Below are 22,908 nucleotides of genomic sequence, written 5' to 3' on the forward strand. Positions count from 1 at the left end.
ATTTAGGTTTATGATAACTGCTTACATCAGTGGCATTAATAGTTTTTATATACATTATACATTTGTAATAACCAACTAGAATAGACAATGAAAACAAGGTCCTTTAAAATAGCAAATCTTGAAAATATTTAGAATACTTTTAAAAAAATTTTTTTTATTGATTTCAGAGAGGATGGGAGAGGGAGAGAAAGATAGAAAACATCAATGATGAGAGAGAATCATTGATCGGCTGCCTCCTGCTCAACCCCCACTGAGGATCAAGCCCACAACCCAGGCATGTGCTCTAACTGGGAACCAAACTGTGACCTCCTGGTTCATAGGTCTACGCTCAACCACTGAGCTGGTGGCAGCAGATCAATGATTCTTTCTTATCGAAGCTCTACCCCCACCCTTCTTTCTCTAAAAAAAATAAGATAAAAAATATATTTATAACATTTATAATAGTATTTATATTTATGATAAAGTTTCAAGAAATAAAATTCTAATAAAAATTTACAAATTAGTAAGGTCAATTTTATTCACTTAAAAATTATGGTTAGTGCTTTTTAAGTCCAGTTTAAGACACAAGGTCAAAAGATGTTCTATATTTTCCTCTAAAAAGTTTTGTTTAACTTTACATATTTAAATCCATATCCACCTAGAACTGATTTTTGTATATGGTATGTAAGATAGATATCAGAAAGCAAAATTATGGGTTAACAGTAGAGCATATTTTATTTTGAATAATACCATTCAAAATGGCTGTACCAACTTATGCTCCCTCTAACACAGCGGTTCTCAACCTGTGGGTCGCGACCCCTTTGGGGTCGAACGACCTTTTCACAGGGGTTGCCTAAGACCGCCGGAAAACATGTATATATAATTACATATTGTTTTTGTGATGAATCTATGCTTTAATTATGTTCACTTTGTAACAATGAAATTGGGGGTCACCACAACATGAGTAACTGTATTAAGGGGTCACGGCATTAGGAAGGTTGAGAACCACTGCTCTAACAATATGTGAGAGTTCTCATTTCCCACATTCCTGACTTCATCTCTTATCATCAAACTTTATAGTTTTTTTTCAATCATTTCGTTTTTATTTCCCTGCTGGGACTTTCTTTGGGATTGCACAAAATTTATAAATTAATTTTGGAAGAACAGAAATCTGTTGAATAATGAGTCTTTCCTTCTACGATTATTGTATTTTCTCTCCATTTATTCAGATTTTCTTTTGTGTTCTTCAGTAACTCTCCCTTGGACCCCCGCAACCACCACTGTCATGGTATCCTTTTGTATGTTTACAAGATTTTAGGCCACCACCACTGTCATGGTATCCTTCTGTATGTTTACAAGATTTTAGGTTATTTCTTCCTATTTTATTTTTGTTGCTGTTAGAAAAATACATCCTATGGCATTATACATTCAGACTGGTTATTGCTAATGAATTAGTTATTGACAGTTCTAGTTCAATTCTGTATCTGAAATCTGGTCATCTTATTGAGCGTGTATTTCATCTATCAGCTTTTATCTTACTTTGGTTTATATGATCACATTCCTACATGACTGTATGAATATATAAGAAAGGTGGGCAAAGAAAAGATACTGAAAGATACATATTAAATTGTTATTTCCAGGAGGTAGAACTAACTATATGGGTGGTACTGAGAGATGCCTTTTATTTCTTACTCTAGAAACTTCTCAAATCATAATAATTGACAGATTAATCTCTTATCTAAAAATGGTCTAGTCAATTGTAATTGAAAAATAAAACTGATTTAAAAAATTAAAATTTTAAAAAATAATAAAAATAGTCTAAAGTAGCTGACAATGATATTTCTTTAAAAATATTAAGAATATTCTTAGCTTACATGTGTTCTTTAACTTTATGAGAAATGCCATTTTGCTTAATTATGAATAGTACATTGTTATTTTCATGAAATTTAAAGAAACAGATATACAATCATTTCAAAATATAAAGGAACATTAACTACTAGAGATCAAAGCCCACCTGTTTTTTGTAAATTTTCAGTTGTTCTTCGAAGTGGGCACAGAAATAGGCAACAGTTTCCTTTTCACCTACAAAGAAGTGATATAAAATCGATTTTTTCCTTCCCCTGTTTAAGAAAAAATTAGTGTCTATTCCATCGTTATTCTTACTTTTAAAAAATTGACAGCCCAAAAGTAAGATTTTCTAAAATTATTTTAAAATGAAATGCTAAGCCAAAGATCTGATTTCTTCCCCCCATTAGACTAAATTAAAACAAAGTACAAACTGTGAAATTATAACATTATAATAACAAGCCAGCCAACTTATCAGAAAAGGTTTCATGTAGTTTATAATAAAAAAATAAAAACTTCTTTAATCAAGGATATTAAAAACTGAAGTTTTACCAAATTCTCATAAATATAAATTCAGTTTTGAGAGAAAAATATTTTGTAAACAATTTTTAAAAATCAACCTAAGCCGCTCAGTGGATAGAGCGTTGGCCTGCGGACTGAAGGGTCCCAGGTTCAATTCCGGTCAAGGGCATGTACCTGGCTTGCGGGCACATCCCCAGTGGGGGGTGTGCAGGAGGCAGCTGATCGATGTTTCTCTCCCATCGATGTTTCTGACTATCTATCTCTCTCCCTTCCTCTCTGTGAAAAATCAATAAAATATATTTAAAAAAAAAAAAAAATCAACCTAAGCCGAAACCGGTTTGGCTCAGTGGATAGAGCGTCGGCCTGCGGACTGAAAGGTCCCAGGTTCGATTCCGGTCAAGGGCATGTACCTGGGTTGCGGGCACATCCCCAGTGGGAGATGTGCAGGAGGCAGCTGATCGATGTTTCTCTCTCATCGATGTTTCTAACTCTATATCTCTCTCCCTTCCTCTCTGTAAAAAATCAATAAAATATATTTTTAAAAAAAAATCAACCTAATTCAGTAATCTAATTAGGCTGACATGATTTAGCTATTCCAGTGTTAAAGTTAAAATACAAAAATAAATTAACTTCTCAATAATTTAAACAATAACAAACACTTCACAGTGAGGCATTTCAATAAAGGCATCTTGTATAATAGGTGCCATCTTAAGATATTTCCTCTTCCTACAAATATTGGCTTCATTTACCCTTTTCCAAAATTAAACATCCAATAAAGTATTCTTCAGAAAGTCAAGAATTTAAAATGTACAATAAGCTGTTTTGCTCTATTGTTTGGGGGATTTTTGTTAAATTGTCAACAACCATTATTGCTCTTATGTTTATATGACTTTCCACTAAATTTCACTGTATGAGTTATTGTTTTGAATGACGCATCTAGCAAAGCAAATCCAAATCTATAACGTATCTAATATCTGTCTGACATCATTTGCAAACCAAACAATGGACTTGCTTACTCTTGTCCAGCCGAGGTCTTGGATTGTATCGATAGCCAACCTGGCTCCAAAAGACAGGCACAGAGCCTCGGGTTTGAATAAATGACAAGGTATGATTATGGACATGAATTAGCTGCTCAGTCTCTACATAATTTGCAACATTTCCATTTTTATCCACCCCTCTTCGTTTATAGCGCATTCCTAAAACAAAAACAAAAAACAAACAAACAGAAAACAGCAATATTTTAAAAAAATTTAGCCTAACTAGATCATGCTTATCTCACTTTCAGGATAGTCTTGGGGATCTAATATGCAACTGCCAGGCAGAACTGGATCAACTTATCCCAAATCATAACTGCATGCATCATGATTTTTACAAACTGAAGCTACGAGAGCTCCTATGCACTGAAAGAGAAGGATTTTCCCAAAGGCGCTAGCACTCAGGAAGGATTTATTACTGTGATTGTGATCCAACCCATCAGTGGGAACAATGGTATTTTAGAAGCACATCCCAAGTGACTTTCTTCTCTTCTTTCTCCTTTTGTTAACTCTTCCCAGTTCGCCTCTATCCAATAATTGGTCCCCAGTCACATTACAAAGTGACTGAGCACTGAAACGGACAGTTTCCAGATCCATAAGGTCATCAGCATTTCAGCACCCCCGCAGGATTTCCATTTAGCCTGGATTTGATTTGCAGGTGATTACAGCCTTCCACACACCTGCTCTGTGCCGACTGCGACGTGAAATGAGAGCCACTAGGAATCGTGGGTGAATGTCATCTACACAGGTGGACTCCTGAGGCGGGGTCTCGGGGCTGCTTTTCTCATCATCAGATGACTCACTATAATTTACCACAAGTTCTTCAATCTGCACAAAACCTTGGATAATGGGGATAATCCAGAAGTCCACATCTGGTGTCTGAAAACAATAGGAACATCACGTTGTTTCTATGCTGTATAGCACTGACACTTTCTTAAACCCAAGCAGTAGCCAGCACACACTTGTTAGTTTATTAGGAACAGAAACTTTCCATTCTTTAACCATATATTCTGCTCACTGGAGAACACAAAGGAGTGGAGGGAGGAGTGCAGGTGGAGCAGAGAGCATTTCCTTTTCTTTATAATAATCACTCAAAAGAGAGCTGCCTGAGAGGGATCACACCATAGGAGCCAGACAGCGGGGTCCAAATTCAAGCTCCGCCATTTACTAACTCCCCCAGGTGAGTCACTGCACCTCCCCAGTGCCTGGACACTCTGCTTTGAAAAACAGGAAAACTACTCCCCTATTAGGTTGCTGTGAAGATGAATGAGTAAAATGGAAAAAGTCGTTAGCAGAGTGCCTGCCTGCTTACAGGAACTAGTTAGCAATAGTACGGATCAACAGTGAAGGCTGAGAAGCTTCCCAGAGAGTTGTTCTTAGTCCCTCTTTCTCTCCTGTCTCCATAATCCTATCTAGCCCTAATCTCAGCATCAACTTCAAACCCACCTCTTCTCGCATAACCACACACTCCAGGTCCTATCTCATGGTTCTGTTTTACGGAGCCTGCAGGGAGGATCTTGGAAGGCGGCTGGAAACAGCAAGGGCCGACCTGCCTTCATGATTCTTGTCACTCCCATTACTTGTGTTTTCCCTCTAGCAATACATGCAGAACTCTTGGCAGGAACAGAGACGTGTAAGTGGCCAAATGCCACCTTTGTAGCAAGTCACCAGTTCTCAATGGAAATGCTAAATATCTGCAAAAACTCTGCAAAACAGAGCTCAACACATCAGCAAGCAAGACAATATTCATTACCGACACCCTTACTGCTAATCCTGCCACAGAGTTCTGGTGGTCCCAGTATCAGCATCATAAAGAGGCAAGAACTCTTTCTCGATAGAGACATGATAGATAGCTAGTGGTAGGCATTATCTATCTACTAACTCCCACCAAGGAAGAGAAATAGAAAAAAGGAGAAAGGTCTGAAAAAATTTTTAAATAATATACTTATTTAATCCTCACCTGAGGATGTGTTTATTGATTTTTATTTTTAAGAGAAAGGAAAGAGAGAGTGAAGGAGAGGGAGAGGGAAGGGGAGGGGGGAGGAGAGGGGGAAGGGAGGTGGGGGAGAGAGATATCAATTGGTTGCCTCTCCTATGTGCACCAACCAGGGACTGAACCCATAACCTAGGTATGAGCCCTGACCAGGAATTAAACCCGAGACCTTTCTGTGTAGGTGACAGCGCTCCAACCAACCGAACCACAATGGCCAGGACAAAAGGTCTGAAATTTCTGAAAGGCTAAGAAAAAGATAACATATGATCCTAATCAACTATTTGCCCACTTTGTGTCCAAAACAGTAACTGGCACACAGCAAGCCTTCCACAAATATTTGTTGATTGACTGAATAAATTAATTAGTTGTCCTTGGACAGTCATAATTCTCCAGCATAATGTGACAGAGTAAAGAAAGACTGTAATCACCAAATCTCAATAACCTCATCATATTCCCTATCTTCCCTGATTCAAATACTGGCAGTACGAGAATGTCCTTGGAGATCTGTCCAGATGTAGAAACAGGAAAGTTAAAAAACTTGGTATTATTCAAGGACGACTGGGCTTCAACATTTCCAATGGGTAAACAAACTGCCTCTTTTATAGGAACTCTCAGGACATTAGTTCCCCAGCCTTAAATGACTACTATCCTATGGCAACCTGCTAAAAAGCTAGGCCTGTGGCTAAGCAATAGTGAGCTACCTTAAAATACCAAATGCCTTAGTTTTCCCTGGCTAAATGATTCCATTCTATAGGGAAAAACATTAGAGATTTTAAGACAATTTAAAAATATTTGCTTAATTATAATTATCTTAGAATATTTTAGAAAACAACTACTCACACCAATCTCAGTAAGATCTTGTATCATATATTTATTCCAAAAAAATCGATCATCAACCTGGAAAAGGTAGAGAATAAACAGTTCAGAAACCTGTTGTTTCAGTTTTCCGATAAAGCCAAATAAGTCCATAAACTGCTCCGGAGGGCAAACCCTGCTCTGAACCGTGAGAGGTACCTTCTGCCAGAGGGGCCGGGGGTCCCTCTCTGCAGCGCTTTGCCTCTGCACTGAGTTGGTCAAGTCATAGGTCAAGCTGTAGTAAAAGGATTCCGAGTCCATGAACATCTTCAGCAACTCTTCGAGTAATCTTCTTTCCAACTTTTCCTTTTCTTTACTTTCCTTGACCTGTAAAAATGTGGATTACTATCACTGCAGAAATGAAATGTAAAGACAGCCTATGTGGGTAATACACACCTTCCTAGGAAAGAGGTTAAGCTAATCACTAGGACAGTGGTTCTCAACCTTCCTAATGCCATGACCCTTTAATACAGTTCCTCATGTTGTGGTGACCCCCAACCATAACATTATTTTCGTTGCTACTTCGTAACTATAATTTTGCTACTGTTATGAATCGTCATGTAAATATCTGATATGCAGGATATATTTTCATTGTTACAAATTGAACATAATTAAAGCATAGTGATTCATCACAAAAACAATATGTAATTATATATGTGTTTTCCTATAGTTTTAGGCGACCCCTGTGAAAGGGTCGTTCGACCCCCAAAGGGGTCGCGACCCACAGGTTGAGAACCGCTGCCCTAGGACATGCAGAGGCAGTGCTGGAATATGACAAGTGGTTTCAAAATAAGTTCACTGGCAGGAAAATTACCCCTCAATTTAAATCTAATAAAAAATAAATTCCAAGCCCATATCAGTTAAATTCTTTTTTTTCTTATTAAATCTTTATTGTTGAAAGTATTGGGGGGGGAAAAAGGACACTTATGTAATACCCTTTGTAATACTTTTAGCGAAAAAAAAAAAAAAAAGAAAGTATTGCATATGTCCCCCCACTTCCCCCATTGACCCCTTCTAGCTCGCCCCCTACCCCGCCCCAGGCCTTCCCCACCCCATTATCTGTGTCCTTGGGTTATGCATATATGTATGCAAGTTCTTTGGTTAGTCTCTTCCCACCCACCCCCCCTCCCCTGCCTTCCCTCCAAGATTCCACAGTCCGTTCTATGCTTCTATGTTTCTGCATCTATTTTGTTCGTCAGTTAATTTTGTTTATTAGATTCCACATATGAGTGAGATCATGTGATACTTGGCTTTCTCTGACTGATTTTGCTTACTTTCTTTTTATTAGGAGCAGATACATTGGACTTAATATGCGTAAAGGTCTTCAGTAAAAACTTTGAGTCATCAGGAGATGGTATAATCTTCTCTGGTTTGTTAATTCCAAAATGATGCTTCTTACAGAGCTAAATAATAGGGAGAGAGAGAGAAAATTCATTATTATTAATATCTACTTGCTAAATGTTCAAATGTGAGTCCAGCAGTGGATGCTACTGCTCCTGCACTGTGGTTCAAAGTAAACCTCAAGAGTTAGAAAAACGACCAAGGAGACAACTGGTCACAGGAAACACAGCTGTGCTTTCAGTGATTAGAAAGCTACAGTAGAAGACAGGCAAAGAATACAGGGCAGGATATACTTAGGATTTAGGGATGAGAAATTCAGGTTAGGATCATAATTATGGTTAACATAACTGAAAAATAAAATGCTCCAGCTGAGGTTAATTAATGCTTTAAAAATTGGCATCTAAAATTTTAAATTTTAAACGTGCAAAATGCACGTTTTCTATGCTCCAAGGGCATTACTCCACAGCTGTTTGTGCTAAAAATTCATTCATGCCAGTTAACTGGGCGTTCTGGTTTAGAACATGTCAAGAGTCTGCTCTACTGGGAACGTTAAAAGCTGGACAGGTCAACTGCTTCCTCTCCTCCTATCCTCATACACTAACCAATCAACAAAAAACATAGTCTCTGGGTCCAGGGATTAAATCTGAAGAAGCAGTATGTAGAAGCTTCAGGAAATGTGTGGGCCAACTGGCAAAGGTGAGCAAGAGGATGGGGACATGTTAAGACCAGAGAAGGGCACAGAAGTTCTGAAGACAACTACCTGGTTAAAATCAAGTGTTTTACATATAATTTCACACACCCCCTCCCAGGTCTTCACTATCCTATTGCCCGTGTTCATGGTAACTCCAATCTTTTGTTCTGAGCACAAGACCCAAATATATAACATCTGCCTGCTATTGGCACACCAGTCCCTCGAATTCAGCATCTTCAAAACTGATCAACATCTGTTTCTCAAATCTATCTCGGGCAACTACTCTAGAACCCACGGGATCACGTAAGCAAGAAAGCTAGGAGTCATCTTCCATTATTCTCCTTCCTAAAGTCTCTCCTATCAAACCCAACCACTTGCTGCTGATTGCTACTGTGTTAATTCAGGTCCTAATCTTTTGCCCAGACCAGTATTTCTCAAAGTGCTAAACAGACAGAATTATTTATGCACAATTATCTATCCCATTTAGTGCAATGACCTAACAGCTTCCTTTCATGAGCTGGGGAGTCTCACTCTAGCACCAGGCTTCCAGTACCAAGCATGGTTTCAGGCCCCCATCTTTCCTGTAGCCCTTCTAGTTCCCTTTACTGTGTAGGGGACAAGTTTCTACCTGGAACTGCCTGCTTCTGGATCCAGAGTCCAGGAGGCCTATGGCCCCATTCAAACCACTATTCTGTTTATGATCCATGAAGATACTACTTCTCTCCAGGCCTAGCAATATCTTCTTTGTTTTTCTTTTTATTTACTGATTGATTTTTTAGAGAGAAAGGAAGGCAGAAGGAGAGAGAAACATCAATGTGAGAACAAAATAACCACTGGCTGCCTCCTGCACCTCCCCTAGCAGGGATCGAGCCTGCAACCGGGCCTGTGACCTGACCAGGGAATCACAGCACAGCCTTCTGGTGCATGGGACAACACCCAACCGAGCACCCTGGTCAGGGCTCTTTTCTTTTGTTAATCTAACCTCTTCCTGGGCTTGGGCCCAATACCCCTTAACTTCCTTCCTTACCAACAATATGCCAAAATGTACCCTAAACTGACATGAAGCTACTGATGTCATCACTTACCTCCCTTGGTATGAATATTCTCCTGATTCATTATTCTCTAAGAAATATTAATGTGTTGTATTGTGGAGTAACACCTCAGACTCACAGGGCATATATAAAATAAATGGAATAACCTTCTCAATACCTCCCCACCCTCCAAAATAAAAACTTGAACTCTAAAACAAATATGGCCCCAAAGGTTTCAGATAACCATTGTGATCTGTATAGGGAAGCATAAACACTACAACATCTTCCCCAGAAGTCTATCTCTACCTCTTAAAACTGATTTTTCTAAATAGAAATTTAAAATTACTTTGAACATAAACATTTTCAATGAATATTCTAGAATCCTCCATACAGTTACCTTTAGAAAAAAAAGTATAGGCCACTATCTTTTTAAAAAGGTTAAATAAAGTCCTACACAAAGTATGGATAGAGAAAATGAAGTCTGAGATCCTTTCCAGTCCTAAAAGGCTTTGTTTAGACAGGGTTCTTGGGATTACAAAACACCGTGTTGACAGTGGATCACTTTCCCTTTTCCAGAGGCCCAGCCAGGTCTGTGCCGTGTGTGCTTAGGCCTTTATCACAACCCTGACACACATGATCTCAAAGAGAAAGCCACCGCCACAAGCCCCACGGTGCTCCCTGATATCTTCTATTACTCTAGCCACTTACATTTCATAATCAAGATTAAGTAAGAGCTGCTGTCTAAGAAAATAAAAATAAATGATTTTTACTTTAAAAGTTGCTATCTATCTGTGTCCATCTGGAGCTAAAATTTTAAACAGATGTCTGATGGGAAACTAAATATGGGAAATGATGCAGTTATCTATTAAGGCAATGAGATACAGCAAATACGATATGCAGACATGGAACATCAAGCCTATAAAACTTTAAAGAATTTTTTTTTCCCCAAAAGAAAGAGCACCTCTGTTCTCATTTATTTGAACCCCACAGACTCTTCATACCCTTGTCTAGATTTTTTTTAATGGCACACTGCTTTGAAAAACAGTCTGGCAGTTCCTCAAAAAGTTAAACATAGAGTTACCACATGACCCAGCAATTTCATCACAAGGTATATACCCAAGAGAAAAGAAATGCCCACCAAAAATTTGTACATTAATGTTCACAGCACATGCCCACTCCCCATCACCACCTCAACCAAAGCAGCTCTGATCTTATGCATCTCATATACTGGATTTCACCGATTTGGAAACAGTTTCCACTACTAAAATGGAGTTTAAAAACCATAAGATTAAATTATTTTAAAGACATTATCCATGTCTAACGTTGTATGATTCTGGTCTATTAAACCAAATCCTCGTAATTGCTATTATATTCATATCACATTTCCATAAAATTTCCTGAGAAAGCACCTTACCTCTAGCTCAAGATCCTGAGGTTCCATTTCAGAAAGTGACAGCACAGCAATCTTGGTAACTTTACAGACCTCATGGTCTCCTGGAAGTTTGCCCACCAGTGCTTTCTGCCTAATTAAAATAAGCCACCATGGAAAATCTGAAACAGAAAAGTCATTATTAATGTCTAGTCTCTATAAAGTGCTTCCGTCCTGGGAGGCTGAAGGTGAATAATCCAACCACAACGTGCATTAGATATAACTCTTTAAAGCAGCGGTTCTCAACCTATGGGTCGCGACCCCTTTGGCGGTTGAACGACCCTTTCACAGGGGTCGCCTAAGACCATCCTGCATATCAGATATTTACATTACGATTCATAACAGTAACAACATTACAGTTATGAAGTAGCAACGAAAATAATGTTATGGTTGGGTCACAATATGAGGAACTGTATTTAAAGGGCCAGAAGGTTGAGAACCACTGCTTTAAAGTAAAGGACAGAACAAAATATAAACATGGCCCTTAAACATATGAAAGGGTGTTTAATCTCACTCATTAATTAGAGGAATGCCATTTTCACCCATCAGATTGGGAAAAATAAAAAAGTAAGATAGTACATTTGCTGGAAAGGCTGTGGAGAAGCAGGCACCCTCATACAGTACTGGTGGGAGTACACACAGATACAATTTTTCTGGAGGGAAATTTTGTGGTACCTAACAATAAAACATTTGCACTTACCTTTTAACCTAGCAACCCCACTGTTGTAAATTCACCTTAAGGTACACAACAATACACAAGTATATACAGTTAAGTCTATTCATTGCAGCAATTTGTAATTGCAAAGAACTGGGAAGAACCTGAATGCCAAGATATGGGAGAATGGTTGAATAAACTAAGGCACATATACTCAATGGAGTATTTGGCAACTATGAAAAATAATTAGAAGTGTTCTATGACTGATAAGGAGTGATTCCTGGATATATTAAGAGGATAAACTGGATATATTATTAAATCAAAGTACAAAAGTAGAGTATTCCACACTTTATACAAGAAAGAAATGAGAATATGTTGAGTATCTGCTCATTTGTTCAACAACAAGAGGCAAGATAAATCAGAAATTAATGAGACTGGTCACCTACATGGGATAGGCAGAAATGGAACGGAAGAAGGGGGCAATGGGGATAGTACAAGGGAATGAAAAATAACAGTCCTCTGAGTATACTCTTTTGTTAGACATGGTAATGTTTCATGTTGCCTCAAAAATGAATAGCTCAAATAACCAGAATGTGGAGGAACCCCAAAATGAAATGCAAACAGTAACCCAACTCAGCTACAAATGGAGAATGTAACCCACTATAGGAGACAGGGAGGACAAAAACTAAATAACTTTGGAAAAGAGTATTTTGTAAGGATAAAGGCAAAAACAACTGAGCACGATACTGCATTCTGGTTAATGAATTTGTTTTTCAGAAGGGTATGGATTAACAATACCAAAACTACTTTATGTGCACACTAGGACTGAGCAAATTAGTAAATATACTAGAGGCCCGGTGCACAAAAATTTGTGCACTCGGGGATAGGGGGTCTCTCAGCCCGGCCTGTGCCCTCTCGAAGTCTGGGACCCCTCAGGGGTGACCACCTGCTGGCTTAGGCCTGCTCCCTGGGGGATTGGGCCTAAGCTGGCAATCAGACATCCCTCCGGCAGCTCAGGCAGCCCTCGGGGGATGCCCATTTGCCAGTAGGGAGCAGACCTAAACTGCAGTTGGACATCCTTAGCGCTGCTGAGGAGGCAGGAGAGGCTCCCACCACCACCGCTGTACTGGCAGCCATCAGCCTGGCTTGTGGCTGAGCAGAGCTCCCCGCTGTGAGAGCAACTGACCACCAGAGGGCAGCTCCTGCATTGAGGATCTGCCCCCTGGTGGTCAGTGTGTGTCATAGTGACCAGTCATTCCTGGTCTTTCTGCTGTTAGGGTCAATTTGCATATTACCCTTTTACTATATAGGATAGAGGCCTGGTGCACAGGTGGGGGCTGGCTGGTTTTCCCTGAAGGGTGATCCGGATCAGGGTGAAGGTCCCGCTTGGGTGCCTGGCCAGCCTGGAAGACGGGCTGATGGCTGTTTGCAGCTGGTCACACCCCCTTCAGGGTGGGGGTCCCCACTGGGGTGCCTGGCCAGTCTGGGTGAGGGGCTGAGGGCCGTTTTCAGGCTGGCAGGCGACTGAAGCTCCCAGCCTCTTTTTATTTTTATTCTGGGATTTATTTACCTTCTATAGCTGTCACTGGAGCTGAAAGCCGGCTCCAGCTCTGAGGCTGTGGCTGGCTGAAAGCAGGTATCTGGTTTTGTTTAGCTTCTATAATTGAAACTCTGTTGCCATCACTGGCGCTCTAAGCCCTGAGCCCGCTGGCAGCTGAAAGCAGGTTTCTGGGTTTGTTTAGCTTCTATAATTGCAACATTGTTGCATCTGGAGCTCAGAGCTGGGCTACGGCTTCCTCAGTCACTGGAGCAAGCAAGCCTCCTATTCGCTTCAGCTGCGTGGCTGCCAGCCGCCATCTTGGTTGGCAGTTAATTTGCATATCTCGCTGATTAGCCAATGGGAAGGATAGCAAAGTTACAGTTAATTACCATGTTTCTCTATTATTAGATAGGAGGATTGAGGGGAAGAGTGAGGAAGATGGTAAAACAAATGAAAAAAATCTTAATACAAACGAGAAAAAAGAAAATACTCAGAGGCCTAAATTTTAACTTCCAATCTAAGTTTTAACTTCTCACAAACACTTTTTAATTAAATGAGAAATAGTCTACGAAAGACCGCATGTAAAATCAACCTTTCAGTTTATGAGTTTATATCCCTAAGAAAAATATACCAAAAATAAAAATAATTAAAACAGTTGTTTCAGGAATTTATTGTAGAAAAATAACATGATATATATTTCCCATATGAAAAAAGTTTTTTAAAGGGATACATAGTATTTCAATTTCCCCCACTTTTTCTTCCAAATATTAATCAACTCTCACATTAGGAACAGTGTTTTAAAGATGCTTTTTTAGGCATTTCATAAATGCAAGAGTTTGAAAGTGTTTTATAATTCTTTATGGAGTAGGGTGGAAATCTACTCCAAGGTTTCAAGGCTTTTACAGGCCATTTCATTATTCATTATCATTAAACATTAACCAAGAACCTACCATGTGCTGGGAAGGCATGAATCAAGGTTACCAAGCACCTAACACACAATAACCCTAATACATAATAAAAAATAATACACTGTAGAATGTCAATACATTTATTGAATAAAAAGAAATCCTTGCCCAGCCGGCGTGACTCAGTGGTTGATCATCAACCTGTGCACCAAGAAGTCACTAGTTCGATGATCGGTCAGGGCTCGATCCCCGGTATAGGGTGTGCAGGAGGCAGCCGATTGATGATTCTATCTCATCATTGATGTTTCCATCTCTCTCTCCCTCTCCCTTCCTCTCTGAAATCAATAAAAATATATTTTTAAAAAAGAAATCCTTACCAGAGGTTCTTAACCTCAAATAAGTAATTTCTATTTTACACTGAACAATTTAGAGTGTTGGCAGCTGACCAGACAAGCCAGCATTAGAAAGTCCTCTTCCATGCTATGCCTTCTTAATGCAGTTTACTTTGGATTCATTTGTATTAATATCATGAATTGTAATCTTAGTAAGTTACAGTATGACAAACATGATATGCATAATCAAATGTAATAAATTTCTAATAAATCATCTAATGGTATAATACCAAGATATAAAAATACTAACTTTCAAATACATAAGTTTTACCCCATACATAAACTCACTTGAGAAACCAAAAGGCATCCTTTTTTCCACAAAAATATTGGTATTGCCAATATTGAAATTCAACTTATGAACTCAAACACAATTAAAAATAAAATATGCATATTTTAGAGTTTAGTTAGGTACTCACACAGAATAAATCTGAAAAGTGGAAGTGCTCCTTTTAAAAAACTATTACAGATCAAAGTTCAATATACCTGGGGGGTTATGAGAAAGATTAAATCTGACAAAATATGCCCGGCTGGTGTGGCTCAGCAGTTGAGTATCGACCCAGGAACCAAGAGGTCACTGGTTTGATTCCCAGTCAGGACACATGCCCAGGTTGTGGCTCGATGCCCAGTAGGGGATGTGTAGGAGGCAGCCAATCAATGATGTTTCTCTCTCATCATTATTTCCATCTCTCTCCCTTTCTCTCTCTCTAAAAATCAAAAAAATATTTAAGAAAATAAAATTCTGACAAAATGTAACACAAATAATCTCAACAGAGAAGGAATTTTGTAAATAGTACCTTCCCGTTTCAAGGAGGCTTCAATGTTCTGGACTTCGCGGTCGGAACTCAGACTCGAATTCTAGCTCCATCACTTATTTCCGTGTACTTGGCAGCACAATACTTAACTGCTCTATGAAATGGACTAAACTGCCTACTGCAGAGAGTAGTTGTGAGGATGAAATAACCTTTTAAATTCATATTATCATTACTAAAGCTAATGTTTACCAGATAGCAAACCATACTAAAGCTCTCATTGAAACAGCAGTATCTAAAGCAGTGGTTCTCAACCTTCCTAATGCCATGACCCTTTAATACAGTTCCTCATGTTGTGGTGACCCCCAACCATAAAATTATTTTCGTTGCTACTTCATAACTGTAATTTTGCTACTGTTATGAATCGTCATGTAAATATCTGATATGCAGGATGTATTTTCATAGTTACAAATTGAACATAATTAAAGCATAGTGATTCATCACAAAAACAATATGTAATTATATATGTGTTTTCCTATGGTTTTAGGCGACCCCTGTGAAAGGGTCGTTCGACCCCCAAAGGGGTCGTGACCCACAGGTTGAGAACCGCTGATCTAACGCATGTCCCGAGAGCCAGGTCTCCAGCAAAGGCTGAGCTCCGCAGGGGCCCTGCCAGTGTCTCTCCTGTGCCTTGAGGATGGGGTTTTCTAGTGGCTTTTTAGAAAAGTATACAGCAATGTTAGCGACACTCCATTCACCACTGAAATATGTAAAATATTTCATGTCCTTAGTGTCATAGCAAGAAGTCTCTATAGACAGCAGAGGACTGAAATTATACACTTAAAACCCTGTGCATAATCCACTTTACATTTTAGTGACTGAGACATCTCCACTTCAAAGGGAGAAACAGGCAGATGGCGAGCACCACTTTACGGAGTGAGAGCTCATTGATGAACTGTCTGTGACTCTTCAATCCTACTTGTAGTAATTCCCTTAATTACTACATCAAGAGCCTCTACTGCCAAATTAATCAAGATTCCTGACAATTTTCAAACTATTTCTGAATCTATCATGGAATATATACTTTTGCTTTTTATATTCCGTTATTTCTTACCCCAACAGAGCTTATCCTTGTCTTAATCTTCAAAATAATCTCAATTTAAAGAGCTTTTGTGATCCACTTAAACTCTCCAGCCTAAAGCAATCTTTTCATGAGTAGCTGTGTGAAGATACAGCTATTTCCCCAGCATTACACAGAAAATAGAAACTACACACACACAGAGAAGATAATGTGAAGACACAGGGAGAAGATGGCATCTCCAAGCCAAGGAAAGGCCGCAGAAGAAACCAACCCTGATGACACCTTGATCTCAGCCTTCAAACCGCCAGAATTGTGAGAAAATAAATGTGTTATTACAGGTACTCAGTTTGCAGAACTTTGTTATATGGCAGTTCCAGCAAATAATACAGTTCCTACGTCACACCTGCTTAATACTTCCAGAGCTCAGAGTTCAGTGACGGTCATGAACAGCGCACCCACGCCCTTTTAAGACTGTCAGTGACATCTGTTCAAATAAATGTATGTTCCTATCTCACCAGGCAAGAACAAAAACTCATGTATTAATATGTAGAGAGTAAGTAGGAGGATGAAAACGTTTAAGTACATACGTTTTATTCCCCTCGTCCTCTCCCCCAGAAGGTAAGATGCTCCCATGGGAAAACATGCCTGCAGTGATTATCTGGTTCTGAGGCATACCAAAAGCACACCTCCCCTCACCCAGGCTAATGGTGTGTGTGGCCAGAGCAAGAGACATAACGGGGTCCAGAGAAGGGAGGAGGCATCCCCAGGACAGAATGAAGAAGAGAAGGCAAGGAAGAGTAAGATGAATGCTCAAAGGGCAAGGAGCTGGGGGCGGAATGACACATACAGGGTGAGGCTGCAATTGTCTCCATGGGTAAAAAGCAGCAGGGAGCCCAGAAAAGATTTCCCTTCGTTCCCCCTCCCCAACCCCCCCGCCCACTCCCTTTGTTAACAGCCAAACCTTAAAAGTGATGTGACAAGGGGGAAAAAAGGTAGAGATTAGAAAAGGGAAAAACAGATACCTTCCCTGTCCAACTTTCTTTTTAAATAATTTTTTCTTTTTCTAGTTCACTCTATTCCCCACCGTTACAATATAAATATCCTATATAACAGGTACCCCCACTGCCTACCAACCACTTGTTTTTGGTCCAGAGAAAGGCAAGTGGTGCAAGAAGGGGAAGCACACGTAAATGACCACAGGAGCTGACCATACTTTCACAGCACCATAAAATCACCCGCCAGTAAAATATTTGTTCATTGCTTGGAGGAGATAACTTTTGGGTTGTCTGCCACGTCTAAACCCTGGCTGCCCCTCCCGCCTAGAGGAGCACACCTCTGGAAAATGTCTGTGACCAGGGAGAAGAGTCTCTGTCTTAGGGGTCTGAACTGCACTCACTACTGAGTCCTTGATAGCTAGTCAGTCTCCTTGGTTGTAAGAAACATCAGCCCAGCCAGTGTGGCTCAGTGGTTGAACGTTGACCCATGAACCAGGAGGTCATGGTTTGATTCCTGGTCAGGGCACATGCCTGGGTTGTGGGCTCGATCCCTAGTGGGGAGCATACAGAAGGCAGCCAATCATGATTCTCTCTCATCACTGATGTTTCTCTCTCTCCCTCTCCCTTCCTCTCTCTGAAATCAATAAAAACATTTTATTTATTTATTTTTAAGTATATTTTATTGATTTTTTACAGAGAGGAAGGGAGAGAGATAGAGAGTCAGAAACATCGATGAGAGAGAAACATCGATCAGCCGCCTCCCGCACATCTCCCACTGGGGATGTGCCCGCAACCAAGGTACATGCTCTTGACCGGAATCGAACCTGGGACCCTTCAGTCCACAGGCCGACGCTCTATCCACTGAGCCAAACCGGCTTTGGCTGAAATCAATAAAAACATTTTAAAAAAAGAAAAGAAACATTAGATATTGGTTGGTTTGAGGGCTGAGGCTGGTTTGAATGCCATAAGAGCAAAAATTTTGTCTTACATACACAGAAACAGAGAAAGGCAAATGAAGAGAAGGAGGTAGGAGAGGTATAGGGAGAAGCAGTGGTCAGAGACCACCTGACCCAGAAAAAGTAATCTTGGATCCCTATACAATGTCTACTTCTTGGTTTTGGTCCCTAAGATTCCTTATAAAAATTTGGGGTTTTTCGTTCTGTTTTGCATAAGCTGATAGGTTTGTATTTGCAACCAAGAGCCTTGATAAAATAGTGATCTGTAATTTATGAAGCACCTTCAGGTATACTATCTCATTGGAGACTGGCAATACCCTAGGAAAAAAAGAGGGCGGTCAGTTTTACTCTTGTTTCACTGCTTACAAAGCAGAGGCTTGGAGACATTGTGGACCCCATGAGCCAGCCTCCTGGGATGCATGCCCTTGTGACATCCCTCCCATGTCGACTCTGGATTTGGCTTTGTGATTTCCTTTGGCCAATGGGACATTAGTAGACTCAGTGACAGAAGCTGATGCTTAATAAACCCCTGCCTGTTGCAGCTTGTCTTCTAGCCACCACCCTAAAAGGATAGGTATCCAGAAGAGAGAAGACCCAAGGAGAGGCTATGTGAGATGAGATATGAAGGAGATGCCACAAGCAGGAAAACTGGGACACCTCAGGCAAGCTCCCTCCCAGCTCCAGGCTGCCACAGTAATGACCTTGGCTAACAGAATAAATGAAAAGGATGTTAAGCAAAGTCCCTTTTATCTCAAAGCTAATAAATAAAGCTGAATCCAAGTCTTCTGATTGAGTTCAGTGATTTATTCACTGCTCCAAGATGTGAAGAAAAATAACTCAAAAATTTCATATACTTCACTTAAACAATAGAAAACGAAATTAATTCAGAACACTCAGCTGTGAAATTATCTTGTCAGCATATAAATGAATTAAAAATATATGTATGTAAATGTAGACAGGTAGGAGAGTGTTACTAAAATACTTAGCATGGTTACAGAATCTCTAAATGCTTTTCTCTTCTGTATTGAAAAATTTTTTTAAATATCAAAGGCAAAATATACAAAAATGCTTGGGGCAATATTATTTCTAATAGTGAAAAAATAAACAAAAAACCCACACTATTACCCAGTGATAGGAAACAGGACAAATTATGGTATATTCATACAATAGTGTAAACAAGGGACTAAAGTTTCATACATCAACATGGATAAAGCTAAAAAATGTAAAGTTGAGTAGGAGAAAAAGCGAAAGAATACAAACAGCTTAATCACTTATTAAAAAATTAGCAACATATCTGTTTAGGAATACATATGTAATAAAAGCAATAATGAAAGGCAAAATTCAAAATGGCAGGTTCTCTTGAAGGGAAGAAAGCAGGATATACTTGGAGAAAGGCATGGTGAGGGCTCCAAAGACATTGGTCATATTTCTTTTTTTTTTTTTTTTTAATATATTTTATTGATTTTTTTGCAGAGAGGAAGGGAGAGAGATAGAGAGTTAGAAACATCGACGAGAGAGAAACATCAATCAGCTGCCTCCTGCACATCGCCTACTGGGGATTGTGCCCGCAACCCAGGTACATGCCCTTGACCGGAATCGAACCTGGGACCTTTCAGTCCGCAGGCCGACGCTCCATCCACTGAGCCAAACCGGTTTCGGCCATTGGTCATATTTCATTTCTTAAGTTGAGTGGCAGATATAAATGTTTGTTTTATGATAACCTATACCTTATATCTGTGATAAACAGCTTTTGTATCTAAAATATATTTCAAAATGAAAACAGATTTTTAAAAAACCACCAAAAAACCTAATAAAGGAAAATTAGATTGTCTCCAGCAATATGTGCTTTATACCCAGAAATCAACCTAACTCACAAATGCTCAATAATTTTATTTTACAATAAAAAGGGGCACACTTAAAAAAAACAAACAAACATGTTTATATTGATTTTTAGAGAGAGAGGGACAGAGAGGGAGAGAGAAACATTTATCAGTTATCTCCCACATACCCTGACCAAGAATCACTAGGGATTGAACCCACAACCTGGGCAGGTGCCCTGACCAGGAATCGAACCAGCGACCTTTCGGTGCCACAGGACAACACTCAATCAACTGAGCCATACTGGCCAGAGTAAAGGGCACACTTTTTTACTCCTAATTACACAGCAATAATGGTAAAGCCTCCAAGAGCTCAAAATTCGTATTAAAATGGATACGAAAGGAAAAAGCCGAAACCGGTTTGGCTCAGTGGATAGAGCGTCGGCCTGCAGACTGAAGGGTCCCAGGTTCGATTCCGGTCAAGGGCATGTACCTGGGTTTCGGGCACATCCCTAGTGGGAGATGTGCAGGAGGCAGCTGATCGATGTTTCTGACTCTCTGTCCCTCTCCCTTCCTCTCTGTAGAAAATCAATAAAATATATTTAAAAAAAAAAAATGGATACGAAAGGAAAAACAGATATTTAAGTATAATGCTTAAACTATTTCATTTAGTCATTTTCAGGATATTTTGGGACCCAACTATGTAACATCTATTTTTTCACGAACAAAATTCCCTCTGAACCCAGGGCACAGGTGTCTGTCCTTCCAAGAGGGGGCCTGCTGAATTACCTAGACCAGCGGTCGGCAAACTGCAGCACTCGAGCCACATGCGGCTCTTTACCCCTTGTGTGGCTCTTCCACAAAATACCACGTGCGGGCGCGCACGTACAGTGCGATTGAAACTTCGTGGCCCATGCGCAGAAGTCGGTATTTTGTGGAAGAGCCACATTCAAGGGGCCAAAGAGCCGCATGTGGCTCGCGAGCCACAGTTTGCCAACCACTGACCTAGACCTTCCATCAATTTGTCTGCCCTGGATAGGGCCCCCGGAAAGGACCACACCCCATACTGAGAAACCCACACTCTTCCCTGGCCAGTTAATTGTATCAGGAATGGACAGCTGACCCAAAGCCAACAACAGCCATGGTCTGCCACTGCCTATCTCTCAGGCCTTATTCCTACCATCCTCCCCTTTGAAATCAGTGCAGTTGGGGGCTATCTTTCCATCAGAGCACCTACCACCATTATCAAATAATTATATGTTTGTTTCGGTGATTATTCACCGATGTCTGTTTTCTCTCCTAAACTAGAAGCTCCATAAGCGTGGGAATGCGTCAGGTTTTGCTCACCACTGCGTTCTACCAACTAGCACAATTCCTGACACATGCTAGGCATAATGCTGTGTTTTAAGAGGAAGAAAGGGTTGTAATATTATACCTCCTTTTTCTCTAAAGTTTTATTTCATGAAACTTATATGGCAATATACCCACTTTGGGCAGACCCAAAATTAAGGCAAAGGAATTAAAGCCATAACAGAATCTACATTTATCATCAAAGAAAAAAATGTCAAAATGCCACAAAAAATTTGACAAGTTTAAGGAGTTTACAGAAACATACCTGAATGAAGCTGAATTTTCCCAATAACACCTTCTACCAAACCCAAGCAAATGGGATTCCAGGCAAGAAGTAGATCAGTAGCTAAAATAAAATAAGAAACAATCATGAGAAAATATTCATATTAAAACAGTGTATTAAAAGCAGTATATTAAAATATGATCAATGCCCAAAAAGAGCAGTTATGAACACCCAGAACTGAATACATTACTATCAAGGAATTTTTGAGAAAGCATTAAATCAAAGCCTGAAAAAGGCTTCTGTCAATAAGGACAGTTATGGGGAAAGAACTGACATTCTGAAACTCTGCTCAGTTGGAGGCAGTACTCTAGCGCCCTTCAGTGGGGGAAAGAGGCTGGTACACTACAAGACAACAGAGATGCGGGCAGTCCTATAGTCATAGCTAGTCCAAAATCCAAAGACAAGGCCTGAGAAACTGCCATATAGAGATGTCCACTTACTGGATCTCAGTCTGGAAAATGCTCTTTCCCCGAGAATCATACACCAAGCAAAGAAATCCAGAAAGCCAGGGCTCTTTTATGGGACTTCTAGGGCAAAAATAATAGGAACAAGTACTGAGTGCCTGGTGTGCGCCAGGCATCCCGATCAGGCTTCCTCATCTCAGCCATAAAACAATGATGTGGGTGATTGTTTTTTCAATTCTCACAAATAACTTATGCCATTCTAGACACATAGGAGACAAGTTAATTCATTACACACATTGGGTGCCTGAGGACATTAGGGCTTAATTCTCTTGTGGAACCCAGATTGCAAAAGGCTGTGAAATACATGGATATAAATGTAACATTAATGGTAGTTCAATAGGTTGCAGGTTCAATCCCTGGCCCCAGTTGTGGTGTATGTGGGAGGCAACCAATCAATGTGTCTCTCACATCAATGTTCTTCCTCCCCTCTTTTCTCTTTTCTCTTTTCTCTTTCTCTCTCTCTCTCTCTCTCTCTCTCTCTCTCTCTCTCTCTCTCTCTCTCCCCCCCCCCCCCCCTCATATCCTCCCTTCCTCCCTTCCACTCTCTAAAAATCAATGGGAAAAATATCCTCAGGTGAGAATTAAAAAACTAGAAAAACTAAAACAATAACCAAGTTTTGTGGTATAAAGACTAAAAATAATAGTTACTGATAATCTTTGAGGTTCAAAATGAGAACCAGTTAAACCCATTAAGACTGAATTCATGGTGGGATAATCAAGGACAAATGTCTAGCTGTAAGAACCAGAGATATGAAAGGAGGACAAGAAAACAGAAGATGATGACATTAAAATTCCAGGTGTAAAAGTTAACCTTTGAAAAGGAAGGATACCACTTTTTTCTAAGTCTAGAAGCCAAGATGAAAGACTAAATATAGAAATGGAGAAGAAAAGCAGATGATGTATTGGATGGCCTTGATTCAGTAAAAATAGGAGTCAAGTCAACTTTGCTTTAGCAGGGGGAAGGACAGAGAGGAACAGAGAGGCAGCAGAGGCTTGGTGTG

The 22,908-nt window shown here is 39.9% G+C and overlaps 1 protein-coding gene across 1 annotated transcript in view; it reads right to left on the minus strand.

The window, feature by feature from the left end:
* INPP5F (inositol polyphosphate-5-phosphatase F) overlaps positions 1–22,908 on the minus strand; it is a 60,479-nt gene that overhangs the window by 21,633 nt on the left and 15,938 nt on the right. Inside the window, exons 2-9 of the mRNA XM_070432154.1 lie at positions 21,426–21,506; positions 10,706–10,842; positions 7,503–7,631; positions 6,388–6,555; positions 6,214–6,270; positions 4,061–4,259; positions 3,363–3,542; positions 1,994–2,061 (exon numbers count right to left, since the gene is read on the minus strand). Coding sequence (XP_070288255.1) covers positions 1,994–2,061; positions 3,363–3,542; positions 4,061–4,259; positions 6,214–6,270; positions 6,388–6,555; positions 7,503–7,631; positions 10,706–10,842; positions 21,426–21,506 — 1,019 coding nt within the window. The remainder of the gene's footprint in view (positions 1–1,993; positions 2,062–3,362; positions 3,543–4,060; positions 4,260–6,213; positions 6,271–6,387; positions 6,556–7,502; positions 7,632–10,705; positions 10,843–21,425; positions 21,507–22,908) is intronic.

This window comes from Myotis yumanensis, unplaced genomic scaffold, assembly GCF_028538775.1.
Source record: "Myotis yumanensis isolate MYYU_CA2020_CCGP unplaced genomic scaffold, mMyoYum1.0.hap1 SCAF_13, whole genome shotgun sequence".
NCBI lineage: Eukaryota > Metazoa > Chordata > Mammalia > Chiroptera > Vespertilionidae > Myotis > Myotis yumanensis.